The 18,643-nt window shown below is 34.0% G+C and overlaps 2 protein-coding genes and 1 pseudogene across 2 annotated transcripts; 1 reads left to right on the top strand and 2 right to left on the bottom strand.

Annotated features, from left to right (window-relative positions):
- The first annotated feature begins 2,013 nt into the window (after nucleotides 1–2,013).
- LOC143544580 (F-box/kelch-repeat protein At1g80440 pseudogene) lies at nucleotides 2,014–3,078 on the top strand (annotated as a pseudogene).
- A 7,342-nt stretch (nucleotides 3,079–10,420) lies between these two features.
- On the bottom strand, nucleotides 10,421–14,633 carry LOC143544559 (uncharacterized). The gene is made up of 9 exons (XM_077036641.1): nucleotides 14,593–14,633; nucleotides 14,187–14,360; nucleotides 13,693–14,092; nucleotides 12,898–13,187; nucleotides 12,759–12,827; nucleotides 12,237–12,293; nucleotides 12,104–12,156; nucleotides 11,951–12,026; nucleotides 10,421–11,431 (listed from the first exon to the last, which is right to left on the bottom strand). The coding sequence occupies exons 1-9, from the start codon at nucleotides 14,631–14,633 to the stop codon at nucleotides 10,507–10,509; spliced, it is 2,085 nt and encodes a 694-aa protein (XP_076892756.1). The 3' UTR covers nucleotides 10,421–10,506.
- Nucleotides 14,634–15,096: 463 nt separating this feature from the next.
- Nucleotides 15,097–18,026, bottom strand: LOC143544558 (uncharacterized). The gene is made up of 4 exons (XM_077036640.1): nucleotides 17,123–18,026; nucleotides 15,906–16,543; nucleotides 15,549–15,605; nucleotides 15,097–15,453 (listed from the first exon to the last, which is right to left on the bottom strand). Exons 1-4 carry the CDS (start codon nucleotides 18,024–18,026, stop codon nucleotides 15,208–15,210), a joined length of 1,845 nt encoding a protein of 614 aa, XP_076892755.1. The 3' UTR covers nucleotides 15,097–15,207.
- Nucleotides 18,027–18,643: the final 617 nt, after the last annotated feature.

Genomic DNA, 18,643 nt, shown 5'->3' with positions numbered 1-18,643 from the left:
CGGTTTCGAGCAAACTTACAATTTTAAAGGGTTATTATTATAAATTCTTAAATAGTTATATTTTAAAACCTTGAACTTTAATTATTTACATTTCTCAACATTTATTTTGTTTAAAGACCTTCAAGACAAACTTTCTAAATTCAAGACTTCTTTTCTTTTTAGGCATTGTGCGTTAAACTCGTCGTTCCGACAAATCTCCAATTTATCATCTTTCAAGTTTAATACTTGAAGGTGAGTACTTCATACCCCATTTTCCATCTTTTATTTTGGGGGTGACATTTCATACTTATTCAACAAAATGCTTTATATTTGAATGTTAAACCACAAACGTAGTTGTATACTTTACCTAAATAATTGTTCGATTTGGTGTTCTATGCTTATATGCCTATGTGTTTATCGCTTTTGGTTGGTGGAACTATAAAATCTTAGACTATTTGGCATCCCCTTATAGCAAGGTGTCGTTAACGTAATGCAATTAACGATAACTATAAAATCCTAGACTATTTGTCATCCCTTTATAGCTAGGTGTCGCTAATGTGTTTAGTGATATCTATTTATCCAAAATTAACACTTTTATTTATCATTTCATATGCAAGTTTTGTGGCTATCTTTATTATATACTAATATGATTAAACTTATGAATTGCTCACCAACCTTTGTGTTGACAAACTTTATTTTATGAAATGTTGCAGGTTTGCATCTTTGTTGATTTATGATTGTGAAGAAAACGACATCAAAGACCTTTGGATATTAGTAAAAATGAACAATACCAAATTTGCCATATTTTGTGATATCTTGTTTATGATTATTTTATGGATAATTGTTATGTGACATTTTCGATGTTGCGAAATGAAATGAGTTTATTAAATACTGTCACTTTAATTAGTGTCATGTGCTTATGGACAATCGTTACACCTCGGCATGTTCCGCCGCCTTTGGTCGGGGTGTGACAACAACCAACCTAGAGTTAACATTTGGGTCGGGGTGTGACACCTCTTAGACGAAAACCCACCAAAAGTTAATATTGCTACGTTTTCTATTGAATTAATATTAGTAATATTTAACCTAAAAAATATTTGTATAAAGTTATAAACATAAATGACAAATGTGAATAGTAGGGATCAAAAAGGACATGCATCAGCCGTCAAATCGGTCAGAAAAATTACTATTCACGTTTATCATTTGAAATAACGGATGTCTTATCCGTACTTGTGATTTCAAAGGGCAGATGTCTTTCAAATTATAGAGGTAGGCTACTTTGAAATACGAGATTTGCCAGTCAAAGTGGCGGATTATAGGGTGGTGGGATCCGTCATTTGAAATGACTAGACAGAATATAACTTTATCACTTCTGTCATTTCAAATGACGGAACACGAGATAAAAGTCCACCTCACCAGACGAGCATTCCCAATAGGTTCTCCATATTTATGTGAGTGTATTCTCCATTTTTTAGAGTATGGTTATGAGTAGATGATAGAGAAAATTTACTATTCATGGTTAAATTTGAAGAAACATTTTTCACACTCTAAATCTTTTTAATATTTTTTTAAAGTGCTTGTGAGTGAAGAAAAAATAAAATGTAATGATAAATGTATAAAAAAGTATTATTTAATTGAAAAAAGTGAAAAAATATAGTGATTTTAATGTAATTTTAGAAATGAAAATGAAGAATTGATTGGAAATGCTCTAACTTAAGGACTGTTTGGTAACTTCTTAATGATTAAAAGATAATCTTAAGTTTGAATGGTTACCTCTTAACTATTAAAAGATCATAAGACATTAAAAAATAGGCTTTTAAATTTAGTATCAACTATCAATCAATAGGCTACCAAAGAACCCCACTCCTTTATCTCCTATTTCATTTAATACATACATACACTTTCCCTCGCTATTTATATTTAACCTCCAACTCCAATGCAACATCGTCACTCTTTCGCCGATTCCCTCATGAGTCATCTCTTAACTTTAATATCTCTCATCACCATTATAAATAATAACAATAATCATTACCCATGGAGCTTATACCAGGTCTACCCAATGACGTCAGCTTAGAGTGCTTGATTCGACTCCCTTACAGCCACCTCCCATCCGCCGTCACCGTCTGCAGGAGCTGGCAGTCGGAGATTCACTTCCCGTCGTTTCGCAACCGCCGGAATGCCGCCGGTCTCAGCCGCCATGTCATCGTCATGGTGCAATCTCAAACTGACTCCAACCGGAAGTCAAAGTCAGGGTCGAGTAAATATTCGATTAAACCGGTTTACCGTCTCACGGTTTACGACCCGGAAACGGGTAATTGGACCGGCTTGCCGGAGATTCCCGGGTTTTCAAACGGGTTGCCGCTTTTTTGCCGGATTGCTCCGGTCGGGTTTAATCTTGTGGTTATGGGCGGGTTAAACCCGGATAATTGGGAGGCGTCTAGTAATGTATACGTGTATAATTTTGCGTCCGCCACGTGGTGGCGTAGGCGCGATATGCCGGGGTGTACGAGGTTGTTTTTTGGGTGTGCGTCGGATAATGAGAGGTGGGTGTTTGTCGCCGGCGGACATGATACCGAGAAGAATGCACTCCGGTCGGGAATGATGTATGACGTGGCGGAAGATAAATGGACGTTAGTTGCTGACATGGCGACTGAGCGGGACGAATGTAAAGTTGTGTTCCACCGTGGCAAGTTTTATGTCATTGGTGGTTATGAAACATTAATGCAAGGGCAATTTGGGAAAAGCGCAGAGACGTTTGACCCGTGTTCGTGGCAGTGGGACCCGATAGTTGATGACTTTTTGAGAGCTGACATGTGTCCACAAACGTGTGTGGACAGTGGGGATGGGGCGATATACATGTATCATGATGGGGCAGTGGTAACGCTGAATTATAACTTTATGACAAGGATACCAAACGATGTGAACTGGGTCTCTTGTATGATCGAATGTGGAGGTCGGTTGCTGGTGGCCGGATCTGATGGATCGCGTGGAAGCCTTGGGTTGTACCGGCTAGATATGGGGAGCTCCACGTGGATAAAGGCAGATGTGCCGGAGGAATATTCCGGTCATATACAATCCGGTTGCTGTTTGGAGATATGACTATGATTTTAAAATCAACCATGTAACTTTTCTTTGGAAGGAAAATTTCATAACAATTTTAAGACCTAAGAAGATTTTATATCAATGTGAGATATAAAATGTGAGATCCCTTGGTTTATTTACTTCTCAGTTCTCACACTTACAAATTACAATAGTTTTTTTTAATGATTATCTAACTATAATAATGTCAAATTAAGAAGATCGTATAGCTTGCGACCTATCTTATAATTGATAATTACTTCGAATCCTTAAAATAGTTAATGTTGTAGGTTTTATATGCACGGGAGTTCATGTTCTCTTTGTTGCTTTTTACTCTTATTTGAAACACAAGTAATGGACATAAAACACGTTGTTGACATTTGAGATTGGACATTTCTTGTGAGCCCCCAATGTGAGATTTAGGCACCTACTATTTATTGTGTGTGTGTTTTTTTTTCATAAATAAATTATTCCTTAACAAAACTTTGTTAATCAGTTCTTCACGTATGTAATAGAAAACATAAATGTTATGATAAACCCTTAAGTAAAACATACCTGTTACTGTAGGGGAAGTAGTAACCGCCCGGAGAAGGATGTAGACGACATGATAGTCAGCTTGGTCGAGTTCCCCTTTAGGATGTATGTTAGTGATGGGGATTAGGGTTCTTGAGGAAACCGAATTATGGAGAGATATAGGGGTCACTAATTACTTAATATGAGAGCTAGGTTTTTCTTATGATGATGTTAATTAATCTCTTCCGTATATTTATATACATCTAAGGGGAAACCCTTAATTAGCAAGTAAAGGTAATATGGTCCATCAACAATTACCTAGCTAATTATTAATAAGGTATGATTTAATTAATTTTGATCTATTATTATATAAATGATAATGATGGCCACACATAAATATATATATCCATATATTTATTCTTACATTCTCCCACTTGGCCGAATAATCATTTATTATGAGTATTAGATTAGTCTGCAGATTTTAACACTCATTTTAGCTTTAAACTCAAACTGGAGCAGAGAAATACAGTCATTGAATTGAACATCAGCTCTAGACCCCCATTAATCATACTGCAGTCCTTGTTTAAAACCTAAGTGGTTATGATCAAAATTTTATAAGTAAGCCCTTCAGATATTTGATTTGTATATTAATTTGTCTATATGTCATTACGCATGCAGAACATATTAAGAGACATACAAAATCAAAACCAATGAGGAAAATTAATAATTAGTCAATAATAGTTGGCCATTCATATAACGATATACTATTATACATGGTCATAAATAATCCCGTCTTTATTATAAACGCTTTCATAAGACTTATGGGTAATAGACCTTTAGTTATAGGATCCTTAAGCATATCATGAATGTATTCGATATGAGAATTTAGTTTCCTCAATTCGTTCATAAACGAATAATTTATTTCATATCAAAATTTAATGCAGCACCTCTTGAACTGTTACTGTTTGAGAAAACATGGTAGCTGACTTTATCACAATAAGTCTTCAATATATATAATATATATGGAGTTAATTAAATTATGAGTCCAATGATAAATTTTCAACAACATTTATTGACAATTGCATTGAGATTTAATCAACATATTATGTAGTTAAAATTTAAATTGTTGTTATCAGTTCATTATGACTTCTCCATGAGATAGATTATCTTCTGACATAAGAATATATCCCGAAAATTACATTTTCTTATTTTTGAATATGACGAAGTTTAGAGTAATCAACCGGTTTGAATTCTCACTTATTCTTTTAAATTATAGCCCCTCGTTTCCTTTAAAGATATTTCAATACTCTTTTAGATGCTTCGCGTTAATCTAGACATATCTAGTGTGTTGCAATTCGAGTAATATCTGAACGAGTATAGACTTGTACCTATATAAGGCTTCTACTTAATGAAGCATAAGGAAATAATCTCAGTGATCCTATTATCCTCTAAAGGAGAGCGTTATTGTGTGTTACATGCACAAGGACCCTTTTAAGTTAATACTTATAGAACAAAAATAATGTCCCTTCGGGTCTATCTTAGTATGTTATGATATCTATCACGTAAGAGATATCTCTTGAGATCAAAGTACGTATAAACAATACTTAGACTTATGTAACATATGCTTGTCAAAAGAATATCATCTATATAAGGACAAGTTTGTTTTTAGTTGCTCCCACTCATCTTGAGGTAGGTACATTGATCCACTTAACTGTTGATAAAAATATTGTATAAAGGTTTCATCACATTTTGATGTTTGCATTAACCCATCAATGGATTATATTGACTTACAGACTAAATGTTCTTTGACCTTCAGTTTAGAACTTCAAGTTGCTTTATGAACATATAAATATGCAAGCCAGTTGTTAGGAAAAGTTGTTTAAATGTTCATGTAATGTAGCTCTTAAATATTATAAGCTACTTGAACAACAATGATGATCCTCAAAGAAATCTTTTGTAATATGGGAAAGATTCCTTGATGATTTATTCCCTCTTGAATATAACATTTAATAATCAATCGTGATTCTTAGTGTCTTAACGTTTATATTATGATTTAGTTTAGTTATGAACACTCTTAGGTGATTCAACCAAAACCCAAACGTTATTTTGACTTATAGAATTTAATTTAGATTGCTAATGATAGCTTTATTCCATTCAGAAGATTGATTGATATTAATGGTTTAATTAGAAGATGATGGATCAGTAAACTTTTCATCATCCATTTCAACTTTAGTTAAGGAGGTTATATAATCATCAAAGTTAGTAGGTTTTTAAAACCTAGATGACCTCCTGAGTTAATTATTGGGTTTATTAGAAGTTTCGGTTTTTTATGGATTAGCTCTTGTTTAGGTTGCTATCATTTTCAGGATTCTAAGTGTATAAGAGTTGGTGCAGTATAGTGTACAAGAAGTGTAATCGGAGTTAAATTTGGAGTAAAATTAAATAACTCTTTTCCCCCGCCTCTTGTACTTATGATAAGTCATTTTAAGGACTTTTACTGCTCCCACTGACCTTAGAAACCTTTAGGAAATTGGCATGCTTAGGGTCAATATTTAAATGCCAGTAGATTCTAATGGAGAAACTAGTCGTTGTAGTTTCTCTTATTTTGAGGATTACTTTAGTTATGATAAGAAATCTGATTATGCCCATATTTAAGTACCAATGAAACTTTTGTAAGAGTATTGTTGAATTCTAAGGAGATAAGTTATGATGAAACAATTTTGTGTTGGAGCAATGTCTTGTACAAGAGGTGTAATTGAGTTAATATCAAGTTTTCACCCCCACCTCTTGAAAATCTTACAAGTTATGATTAAGATACTTAATGCTCCCACTGATCTTCGAATCTCTTTGAAAGCTACATGAGAAGTTTCAATGATGTACGTGACGTAGGAACATTTCATTCATATACTAGACTTGGTTTGATTTCCTTAACGTCCATATGTCATAAGAAACTTAGAGACATATTTAGAAGAAAACATGTTAGTTATATATGAATGGATCTCTTTAAGACCGTGGACCATAGAAGTCAGATTAGATACAAGTAAATAGTCGTAAAATGATAACTTATGTCTGAATATTCCATTTGAAATAAGTTCCACGAATGTCAGTGAAATATAACTTTGGGTGGACCCATACTTATTCCTTAAGCCTAGTGATGTTTATGGCATCCAACACATGATTTTAAAATCACTTAGAATGAGATTATATGAAAATCATCCTCATCAACCATGTCATGGTTTCTCATGAAGTTTTGGTTTTAATGGATGACATTTATAGGTCTCATTTGTCTTTTGTTAAAAAAATTGATAACAAGAGTTGTGAAAGTATATAGTATCATCTAGTTCTATCTTATAAATGTTTATATCCAGATATTGATAACAAGTAAGATGAGAATTTAATGTAAGAGTGACTTTATGTTGACTATGCAAACCTCACAACTGTCATAACGCAGCTTAAGTATTGATACTAAATTCTGATTAAACACCAGAATTTATAAGGTATCCTAAAGCATAACTAGAACAGTTTATTATGGTTTATGATAACTTGAACATTTAATTTTTTTCACCAACACTCATGCTAGTTATTTGTTGATTTTTGGTAAGAAAACATATAAAGAACTAGAATCAACCTATTATGTGTTAATTGGAATATAGAATTAGTAGACTTAAATATTATGAATATGTGACTACTTGGAAAATCACGTTGCTTATGTCTAGTATAATGACATATACTTGCAGTGAGCCTTCTCTTTAAAGAACTTAAAACTAAAAGTTATACTTGTATTTGTCTATGAACCTTAGAATTGTCCTCTTTTAGGTTTTAGTGGTAGTGAGTGGAATAACATCTTATTTTCCAGTACTAGATATTTCTTTTCTTGTACATATGTTGCTGATCAACACACTCATTTTCCTTTGGTACTTTTGAGTGTTATAGTTGATTCTTAAGGCATCAAATTATACTATTGAAAAATTTAGTGTATAATGTACTGGAAAAATTATACTTATTTTCATGTGTAAGCCCTTAATTTTATGGGTCATGTCATGATATTGTACATTATGATGTATTCAATAATGCCATTTAACCTTATAGTTAGAATTTAGAAGAAATGCATACATCTTAGGAGTTATTTTGATTATTTTCTAGATATTAGATTAGTTTTAGGGAAAACTAAATCTAGAATAACTCTATGAGTTTATTAATTATCAGAAGAGACATTATGTTTGACTCATCTCATTTATCATGCTCTAGGTTTCTTCTTTATTACTATTATAAGAAGGAGCAATTGGATGGTCATGTCTTGAGGAATAATAAAAAAAGAGAAGAACTAAAAGTTAATGAAACTCTTTATGAAGCAAACATATTGGGTTTGAAATTAGAGTGGATGATTTGAATGAAAGTAATTTCTAGGAAGAAAATTATAGTGAGTAATGTAATGAGATATTAAAGTAAGATAGATTAATTTAGATGATCATTAGATTAACGAAGGATCATTAATTGTGAGAATCATTATATTTTATTGAAGATGTGATATGTCTATTATTAACATCAAACTAATAGACAACTTAAATTAAAATTCTACTTAAATAAAAAATAAATCACCTTTGGGCAGAATTAAAATTTATTTAAGTATATGTGCAAAACAATTGTAACACATCACCTTTGGGCAGAAGTGAGACAACCATTTTAATTATGCACGAGTTAGTTTTGCTTTATTTAAATGTAACTCATCACCTTTTGGCGGAAGTGATACATTTAAATCATGTTAAGCGAAACTAACACGGCTTGTATTAAGACTTGAATGATATGTTCGATGCAATGCATCACCTTTGGGCAGAAGTTTACATCAACAATTTATTCAAGTTTAAGCCTTTCTATGTTTTGTAAAATTAATCAATATATTTTTATATTTTAAGTGTCTTACAAAACATTTTTCGTGTTTTCGGTTTATGAGATCTCAGAAATTATGAGTTCTCTGTTAACACTTGAGTTTTCAGTTTTTATTGTGTTTTCGGTTTTATGAGATCTCGGAAATTATGAGTTCTCTGTTAACACATGAGTTTTCGGTTTTAATGAGATATCAGAAATTATGAGTTCTCGGTTATCCCTTGAGTTTTCGGTTTTATGAGATCTCGAAAATTATGAGATCTTGGTTTTTAATGAGATCTCGGTTTTATTAATGAGATCTCGGTTTTAACCAAGATTTTGGTTTTAATGAGATCTCGGTTTTAACCAAGATTTCGGTTATAATGAGATCTTCAGTTTTAACCAAGATTTCGTTGAACACTCAAATCCAAATTATTTAGGGTAATAATATTTTGGTTTAAATTCTTTAGGGATTAATTTTATCTCCAAGATTTGTTTTAATTTTGAAATTTATAGATTCCATAATTATTCAAAATTTAAAATCATTGAAGATTTGTTTATTCAATTATTTTAGGAAAAACAAAATCATAATCCGAATCTTAACCAAAATATGTAATATTTTTCGAAAAACTCATGATGAACACGAAGAACACCACCGAAAAACCATAAAGTTTTTAATAGGTTTTTAATGTGAAATTGGTTATAACATTGTTTTTAAACAGTTTATATATAACCAAATTTCAATAAGTTCATAAGAATTTAATGATAATAAAATAAGAAAATAGCATTAGGGTTTATCAGATTTTAGTTCATGTCTTCCAGTTTAGATCCATATTTAGGGAAAACATAAAGAACTGATTAATCAACCTGGCTCTGATACCACATGTTGATCAGTTCTTCACGTATGTAATAGAAAACATGAATGTTATGATAAACCCTTAAGTAAAACATACCTGTCACTGTAGGGGAAGTAGTAACCGCCCGGAGAAGGATGTAGACGACATAATAGTCAGCTTGGTCGAGTTCCCCTTTAGGATGTATGTTAGTGATGGGGATTAGGATTCTTGAGGAAACCGAATTATGGAGAGATATAGGGGTCACTAATTACTTAATGTGACAGTTAGATTTTTCTTATGATGATGTTAATTAATCTCTTCCATATATTTATATACATCCAAGGGGAAACCCTTAATTAGCAAGTAATGGTAATATGGTCCATCAACAATTACCTAGCTAATTATTAATAAGGTATGATTTAATTAATTTTGATCTATTATTATATAAATGATAATGATGGCCACACATAAATATATATATATCCATATATTTATTCTTACAAACTTTTTTGTGAATGATACTTACCACAAGTGGTTAGGGTAAGATATCCAAAGACTTTGATAAAAATGAGGATGTCTTGGGTTCAAATCCTACTTCTGACAAGGTAAGGATTCCGGGTTGGGTTAGAGAATTTCTCACCAATGATTCTCACCAATGACGGGTTTCTTTATGAGGTGGTTTCTGGGTCAGGACTTATAGGGTGGACTGATGTACCAGCTTTCTTATGGGGACATGCCAGCATAGCATCCCACGGTTCCATTAGTGATCCAAATTGAAGTGTAAAATTTTATTTTATTTTTGAATAAAAACTTTTATCACATATTGTACTTTACTTTCATGGTGCCATAAAGAATATGTCAAAAAAAATCCTTTAAAAGTGAAGTGCGTTTTCTTAATTCTTTTTTTCGCTCCCTTACATACGTAATTTTAAGATGGACCTTTAAGCAAATATTGAAGGTGTTCCTGAATGCAAGATTTTTATAAAGGCAAGATTAACTATATATACTTACTTTTATCATAATCAACTATGATTTAGTTAGATTTGGTAATTACATAACAAGTTCATCATTCGATAGTATATACACATCACTAACCAAACAAACATCTCCATCCTCATAGATGGAGAAGTGAATAAGATAATACACAAAACCATCTAGTTTCACAAGACTTTGCTAACTACTATATATGCAAAATCACACACCATGTTAACAACATAAACACAAGACATTAATTCATTTAATTTACCGACAAGATCTCATCTTTCCTCTTCAACTTCAACGACGACCTATGCTTCGACTCCACCAACAACAACCTCGACATCACATACTCCAAAAGCTCTTCGCGATGCGAAAACGTGAAATCCAAATGAGCATACTCAAACTGCTTATAAGAAGCACTCACACCCGCATCTTTCATCAACCTATAATGGTGTATGATCATAGACGGTAGAATCACCTTATCTTTCATCCCCGCAACAAGATCAATCGGTATATCGATCAAGTTATACCGCTCTCCCAAATCCATCGGCTCGGCTGATCCATAAGCCTTCATGTTCGCTTCCGGACTCCCATAATCAAACATCACAAACCTCTTTGCATGTTTAATCTGAGCCAAATGCCGAGCCACCCCGAATGAAACACCGGGCATATCATTCATGTTGTAATGAGGCAAACCCATGACTCCCACCCAATTTGAACAATCACCACCAACAAGGTAACCCATTATAGTTTGGACTAGCCCGCCAACCGCGGGGTAGTTTTGAAGATCACGAGCCAGTTTGTTGATCAGCATGCGGAAAAACCTAGTGGGTACGTATAAACCCGGGCAAATTGGGGACAAAACCGGGGATAACCAAAGGCAGGAGTATTCGATGACGGTGAAGAAGAACGGGGAGTCATGATGGAACCCTGCGGGAGATAACATTATGGTTCGTGATAAGCGGTGGGGCTTGTTTTCCACGCGACGGGTTATTATGTACATGAGGAGTGCGGCTCCTCCTAAACTGTGGCATATCACACAGAGCTTGTAAGGTTGTTGGTCCGGGTTTGATTCTTCGGTTTGGGACAGTGATTTGAGTTCTAAGGTTTTGACTTCGTTAATCTTTTCGATTAATGCTGGTAAATCTTGGGTTCCGTGTTCGTTGATTGAGTAACGCCAATACCTGGCACGTGAGAATATGATCACACACATTTTTCGTGTTGAAACGAGTTTAGTGAAAAGAAAGCAGTTTCTATATTATTAATTCTTTGTATTATCGGGTTGGTTTTCAGCTTAAAATTTTATTTGGCCGTAGGCGAAACCAAACCAAACCAAACTAAACATAGGAAGCTAGTTTAGACCGAACTAAATATGAATTTGGTTCGGTTTTCAATTTTGAATGAATAAACCGAATAACTTTTATTATTACGTTTTATATTCTTTTTATCAATGTATTTTTAATAAAAATAAAAATTAGTTGGGTTAAATAAGACTGTTGTGCTAAATTGTAATGGTATGAGATAACTGACAAAACGTAAATAACCATTATTTCTTGTTTGTTTATTTAGGTTATTTAGTTTATTTTGTGAAACTGGAAACCAAAATTGTAACTCAGTTTGGTTTTAGTCGATTTCAAACAGAATAATGAAGTCACAAGTTTAAGCTCATGATCCGTGATCATGAACTTTTGCAAACAACTTACTGTCGTGAAGATAGTTTCTTGTTGATGTGTTTTTTAGAAACTCGACCACGAAAGTTGCCTAGGTAAACATCGTATCCTGATCAAAAAGAAGACAAAAATTTAACATTTGGGTAATCATATGAGGTAAATTTGTGGATGACAAAGAGAACAGACCGTGATCATAAGCAGCAAAAGCTGGAGAGCCAACAATGCCATTAGACACCCAACTAGAGAAAACACCAAGACCATGATTAACCCTTGATTGAAACGAAACAATTTAAAAGCTCAAATTGTTTGATCAACTTACCTCATAGATGAATCAAAAACACCATGTTGTAGATAAACAGCCTTTTTCGAATCGCTTCTACAACAAAAATTAGGGCATTGTTAATCAAATGAAATCATCAAAATGACACTCTTAACAGATAAGTTTGATAAAATAGCTTTAACTCAATCAACCAGTGTTTTACACGCGTCCCTTAGCGCGCAACATATTTCAATCATGGCACAAATCCACTCTCTCTTGCATCAAATGTTGTGCAAGATTTTTCACCACCTTTTTAAACAACGGAGATCCATGCTAATGTGGCAGAGCATCACCAACCACCAAGTTGCAGTCTTAAGCCAAATCATGATCTTTTAAAAGATCTGACTTGCCCGGTTGAATCTGTTGCGCCATAACGCATGGCGTGACTTTTGGTTGGCTAAAACATTTTTCTTAAAATAAAGAGTAGTCAAATGATATTTTAAGTCTATTTTATACAAACTCATTGGTCAATATAGTCATTTTTGTAATTTACCCCCAAAAGAAACAATTCTAGTGTTCAACCTTGGAATTCTTTCCAGAAGAAGAACATATCCATCTTTTGTTACAACATCGATAGCTTCATAAGGGTACCTGTAAGTTGCATGTTAAGAAACTTTAACAGATACAATAGTAAATTACTAAGGACCGATTGAGGCCTTACCCGAGCTCAGTAATGACATCTCGACATGTTCTAGCATCTGTGTTTAGGGCGCCGCTTAAGGTGGTTTTCTTTTGGGTTGGTGTAGGATCAGATTTAGCAAGAGTGGTGGTTGGAACAATGGCATCTGGATTGTCATCATCAGTCTTTCTAGTACCATTTGAAGAAGATGAAGAATAAGACCACCTTAATAACTTCCTTAAAGATTCCAATGGTGAAAGAAGACAATGGGTTACATGGTGAATAACATCAAATATGGTTTCTATAACTATCTCAATTCCCATATGAAGATCCTGTCAATATACAAGTTAACATCAAGATGAAGAATGAAACAAATTGGATTTTAGAATTTTTAACTAAAGATAATAATCTATACGGACAATTTAATTTAATGTCAGTCCAAGCTTTCACTTGCATTGCCGAGGGCAATCCAACTCTAAGGGAGAAGTAACTTCATCCGCCACTGTTTACCACTTGGTTGATTGTTATCACAATCAGAATGTTGGAAATTGTTTTATAACAACATATACATGAAAGTTAGTGGCTAACGGGGGGACTTCACTTTATAGCGTGATTGCCCTTGACAACAGAATTGAAAATTGAGAGTGTCGTTGGTTAAATTGTTAGTATAGATTATTATCGGTCAACTATTTATAACTTGGATTATTCGTATCCAATTTTGTCCGGATAATGTCTCTTAAATTAGGATCATAGATATGAAGCTGATTCACATGACTCCAAAATTATGTTCATCCATAAACTAAAAACTTCACTCAAATCTGAACATAATAAACAAACCTCTATAATCCCACGTCTTCTATCGGTAGCCCGTTGAACAACATGATCCAAAGCTTTCTTGGTAGCATTCGCAGACGACACTGCTCTATGATTAACAGTATGCGACCTTGCACCTTTATTAAAGATCCTTTTACAGAAATAAAAGGGTATCCCAAACATAAGTCTTGCAGGAATCAAAAGGAACATGATAACAGACACCATCCAATGCCTCCTCTTCCTTTCGCGCTTGGCGAAGCTAGTTGCTCGTGAAAGTATTATGTTGGGTGTTAATGGAGTTGAAGGAACGTAAGCATCATCATCATCTTCCATATCAGCTTCTGATGGATGCTCAATACGTGATGATATTGTATCTAAATCCACCGACAGTTCATGAACGAACGAATTAAAGGATGACACCCCACTACCAACAACATTAAAATCATGTCATCATATGATCTTGATCAAAAAGGTGTTGAAGAACAGAACATGCATGCATGTTAATCAATAATACTTACTCTTCCATCCATCTAGGAAAGCGGGGTCCGCGAACTTTGGGTCGGAGCTCCCAGCCTTGAATTCCTTCAAGAATGTTGGATTTGCCAGGTAATATGGACAATAATAATGCAGATATCCCATTTATCAGCCTCACTATGTTGCTTAATGTTTCGTACGTGATCGTCTTCACGGACCTAATTCATACAAATTAAAACAATTAAAAGAAAACATCTGAATCAAACACAAAACCCTAATTATACCTCATGCATGCATGCATCTAAACCAACAATTAATCGGAATCAAACACAAAACCCTAGCTATTTTTTTCATAAAATCATACATATATATTCATGGCCATTCATATGCATATATGGACGATGATAGGATGATGATGATGATATGAATCTTTTGCAATTAATTACTAACTCTTTTGTGACAGCGAGGAAGTTGTCAACGAGTCGCTGCATGATCGATCAAATCAATTATGAGTCTTTCTTTGTTTGGGCGCTATGGGATAAAATCATATCATAGCATGCATGCATGCGATATTGTTTAAGTGGGAAACCAGAAAATTTTGATTCTAGAGAGGGATTGGAGATGAAGAAGGATGGGTATATGGACGATAAATGCGGAACAACCATCAAATCTAGGAACCATGCATCTTTATGCACGAATATAATATTATTAATATTAAACTCGTCATCAAAATTATTCTTATTCATCAAAAGGCTCTATTCTAAACATAGTATAACTTGACCTTCAATATATCTTGCATCTTTTATTTTAACTTATAGGTCTTCGGTTCTAACCTTGCATTCCTCATCTAAGCACGTTTAAGTGTGGAACACGCTTGAAAGTTGAAACACATGATTGACAATAGTTAGATCGCGCGTTTCTTATAAGCGTATCATCTCTTGTATTTACGGTCGATGTGAGATTTAGGTGTTACATTTTCCGTCTTTTTTCAATCGTAATAATCACTTTCAAAATAATTTACACTTTTAACAGGGCAGGATTTGAATGAAAACTTTTACAACATATTTACTTTGCTTTCATGGTGTCATAAAGAACCTGCGAAAATATTTTGTACATGTGCGTTTTCAAGTACATTTTCTTCACCTTTTCCCTCCCTTCAAGTCCCAAACGTTGTCGTTCTGACGGGTTTTTAAGCAAATATTGAAGGTTTTTAGAAAGAACAGCGGTTCCTGAATGCCCGGTGGGATGTAGAAGACCACTCACATTATGTACAACAATCTCCTTTGTACCCCCTGCGTCTGTTCCTAGCACCTAATCCACAACACACAAGGGTACAATGGGAATATGAAATATATACGTTTTTATTAACTGAATAAAAAGTAAGAAAGCATGTCGATTTATTGTACCGGAATACCATACACCATTGCTTCGATTGTCACTCTTCCAAATGTTTCTCCAATTCCCTGTGCTCATTTAATAAGTCGAATTTTTTGCAAATTTAAACAGCTTATCTGCTTATCGTGTTTTATTAAAATCTGGTAAACAATTAACACAGTTTTCCCATCTTTTAGAAGTTTTGTATAAATAATTGTTACTTTTATATGGCTATAAATCAATAATATCACAGAAAAAATCTAAATCTTTGAAAAAAACTGATTAAAGAAGCATGTGTCATTAAATAGATTTTAGGAAATTTTCAACCCATTTGACCCGATCCCGCTTCAATTAATATTTTTTTATTTAACCCGTTTGAGAATTGATACCTGGGAATTTATAACATAGACATCTGCTGCAGAATAAAGTGAGGCAACCTGTGTCGTTGCAGGAGTCCATATAACCGAACTTTGCAAATCTGAATGATTTGATAAGAAATCGAAGAGTGATTTGACATAAATAACCTTATTACTCTTGGATCCAACTGAACCAATTAGAAGCTTAATATCATTATTAATCATTCCACCTGGTTTTATACTAGTCGCCAGGTGTATCGATTCAAGAAGCAACAAATGACCCTTACCAGGGTTTATACTACTTAATGCCATAACAAGCATATCATTATCTTTTACTCCCATTTCTTCTCTAACTAATTTTCTTAACGAAAGTCTTTTTTCCAGCATTTTCTCAGTGGTGAATGCAGGGGTATTTAGGGAACATGAAATGCCCGCTACAAAAGCTAGTTCATCGTTGACTGAGAGTGGAACTATAGAGGGTGCGGTTTTGAATTTAATATTTTCTTCTTCACACCAAGACATCCATTGTTTAGATTGTGATTCAGAAAGAAATAGTAATGTTTTTACACGGTTTAGAACGAGCTTAGATCGATCAAAATACTCCCTCCGGTTTTCCATTATCCACCAAACAAGGTGGTGCGTTCCCGCCACCAAGTGATCAAGATATTGTTCTGTAATCAACTAACAAACTGTCATAAAAAAGATAACAAAAGTTCATACCCAAAAAAAAAAAAAAAAAAAACTTTTTCACTTGAGTTGATTACACGGATGGTCCCTGTGGTTTGCCATATTGCAGATTAGTCCCCACTTTTCTAAATTAACATTGGCAGTCCCTACCGTTCAGTCAAACGGATGATGGTCGTCAAAAAATGTGTTGGGGGTGAAGGTTGACTAACTTGAGTGGGTCTCATTTGCATTCAACATATATTTTTACGTACGGGTATTTTGGTCAATAACTAAAAAGTTAACAGACATTCACTATAGTGATCATCCGTGTTACACGCTAGTGAACACTAGGGGACTATATGTGTAACTTTAGAAATGGAGACTATACAATATGGGCAAACCACGGTTACTATCTGTGTAATTAACTCTTCTCATTTTCAATTAAGAATTTTCCTTTGTAGGGATTTAAAGATTTTTTTATGAGAAAACACTCAAAGAAAACAAATTCTTTAACTATTTGCATAACTTTATGATATAATAATACACTGAGAGACTAAAAACAGAATATGAGTAAAAGGTCTCACCAATCCATGATGCACAGACAGCTGAACCTGCAATAACAAGATCTGCCTTCATTGCAGCCTTAAAACTGAGCTTATCTTTATCCTCAATAACTTTGATCTTCTTTCTAGAAAGTTCCGGAAGCAATCCACCCTTTCTGCTAAGAGCCACAACAGAAACTGTGCCTCCACAGCTCAAAATCTCTGAAGCCAACTCCATCATTGAAAGTGGCGCTCCGGTCATTGAAAGCTCATGAAATATCAAAACAAACTTTCTTGACCGAACGAGCCGAGCAAATTGACTCTTTCTGTCACACGTTCCTGATCGCTTCTCAGGACTCCAATCCATAACTCGGTCTTCAAGTGAACCAAACGGGCCGACTAGCATCCTGTAAGTGGCATTCGTTTGAGGCATTTCATATTCTTGAGCTCCAACTTCATTACTGTTTTTAATCTCCAAAACCTTTTTCTTATTGCCACGTTTTGCACGAGAACTAGAACCGCGCCTAGATCTTTTGCTCCCTTTCTTCACAGATACAATATTATGCAACACACCACGACTGCCATTCGTTTCAACGCCAATATCCATCTTCTTCACACCATACTGATTGATATCAACCTTAACATCATCTGCAACCACAACATTACACACACTCAACTCAAAACTCTTTTCAATTTCATCATGTCCCCAAAAAACATCATCATTGTTATCATCATGATCCCACCTTGACTGAATACGAAATCCAGCATAAGCCCAAAGAGTGATCAAAAGCAACCACAATACTATTCTATTGCTTCTGAAACAATTAGTATTGAATCGGCTTTCATTTGCAAATACAGGACTAGAATTTAATCTTCTAAATGAAGGAGAGCCTCTAGGTGATAGTTTACCAGATGCTTTCGACTTTGAGGCCGTGCAGGATGACATCAGTACTTAGAATACTGTTTAAATGTTTAATCCTTTGTATGTGTATGTGTTTGTTGGCGCCCTGAGTGAAATGAAAGAAAAGTAGTTGAACAACTTGCGCCTGAAACTGAAATTAGAAAGATCATATGCATTCAAACCCCCTTTAGTTTAAATTAATGTCTACAAGCCCTTTACTTATGTATATATATATATGAGAAACCACAATTACTAGCCTTCTTTCTGAACAAAGAACTTGAAATACTAATTCTCAAAATTGGTTTGAAATAGTGCATAATAAAACAAAGAAAACTAACTAAATTTTTATTATATAGTTTTTTGTCTTCGAAGTATGTAAGTCATCCAAAATTTTTATATAGTTAAAAGTTAAATAAATTTTTCTCTCAAGATCAATTCCGTTTCAGTGTGTCACACTCAACCACTCAGTCATCTTAGTGGAGGTTGCTTCTTGACGTTGATGGCATATTATTATTATTAGTTATAAACTTTGCTTTCATGATGTTTGAATAAGTTTTTTTTGCTTAAATGATAAGTTTCCATAGTACGAAACTAAAACTTTTCAATTCAAGTGTCACATGTTTTCCAATTTTTTTAACTACTCTAGTAGACTATGAGGTTTC

The sequence above is a fragment of the Bidens hawaiensis genome, unplaced genomic scaffold (genome assembly GCF_021521415.1).
Source record: "Bidens hawaiensis isolate Kalapana, Puna unplaced genomic scaffold, B.hawaiensis_p1.1 tig00013629_1, whole genome shotgun sequence".
Lineage (NCBI taxonomy): Eukaryota > Viridiplantae > Streptophyta > Magnoliopsida > Asterales > Asteraceae > Bidens > Bidens hawaiensis.
Note: the sequence above shows the minus strand (reverse complement) of the source record. Positions and strands in the feature narration are given on the sequence as shown.

Excerpts from the sequence above, each read along its gene's own strand:
- LOC143544559 (XM_077036641.1), bottom strand. The coding sequence starts at position 14,633 with ATGCAGCGACTCGTTGACAACTTCCTCGCTGTCACAAAAGA. Across the intron at positions 12,828-12,897 it reads GATGTCATTACTGAGCTCGG|GTACCCTTATGAAGCTATCG; the intron begins GTAAGGCCTCAA and ends TGCAACTTACAG. Across the intron at positions 12,294-12,758 it reads CTTCTGGAAAGAATTCCAAG|AAGCGATTCGAAAAAGGCTG; the intron begins GTTGAACACTAG and ends TTTTTGTTGTAG.
- LOC143544558 (XM_077036640.1), bottom strand. The coding sequence starts at position 18,026 with ATGTCATCCTGCACGGCCTCAAAGTCGAAAGCATCTGGTAAACTATCA. Across the intron at positions 16,544-17,122 it reads TGTCTGTGCATCATGGATTG|AACAATATCTTGATCACTTG; the intron begins GTGAGACCTTTT and ends AGTTGATTACAG. Across the intron at positions 15,454-15,548 it reads CAATGGTGTATGGTATTCCG|GTGCTAGGAACAGACGCAGG; the intron begins GTACAATAAATC and ends GTTGTGGATTAG.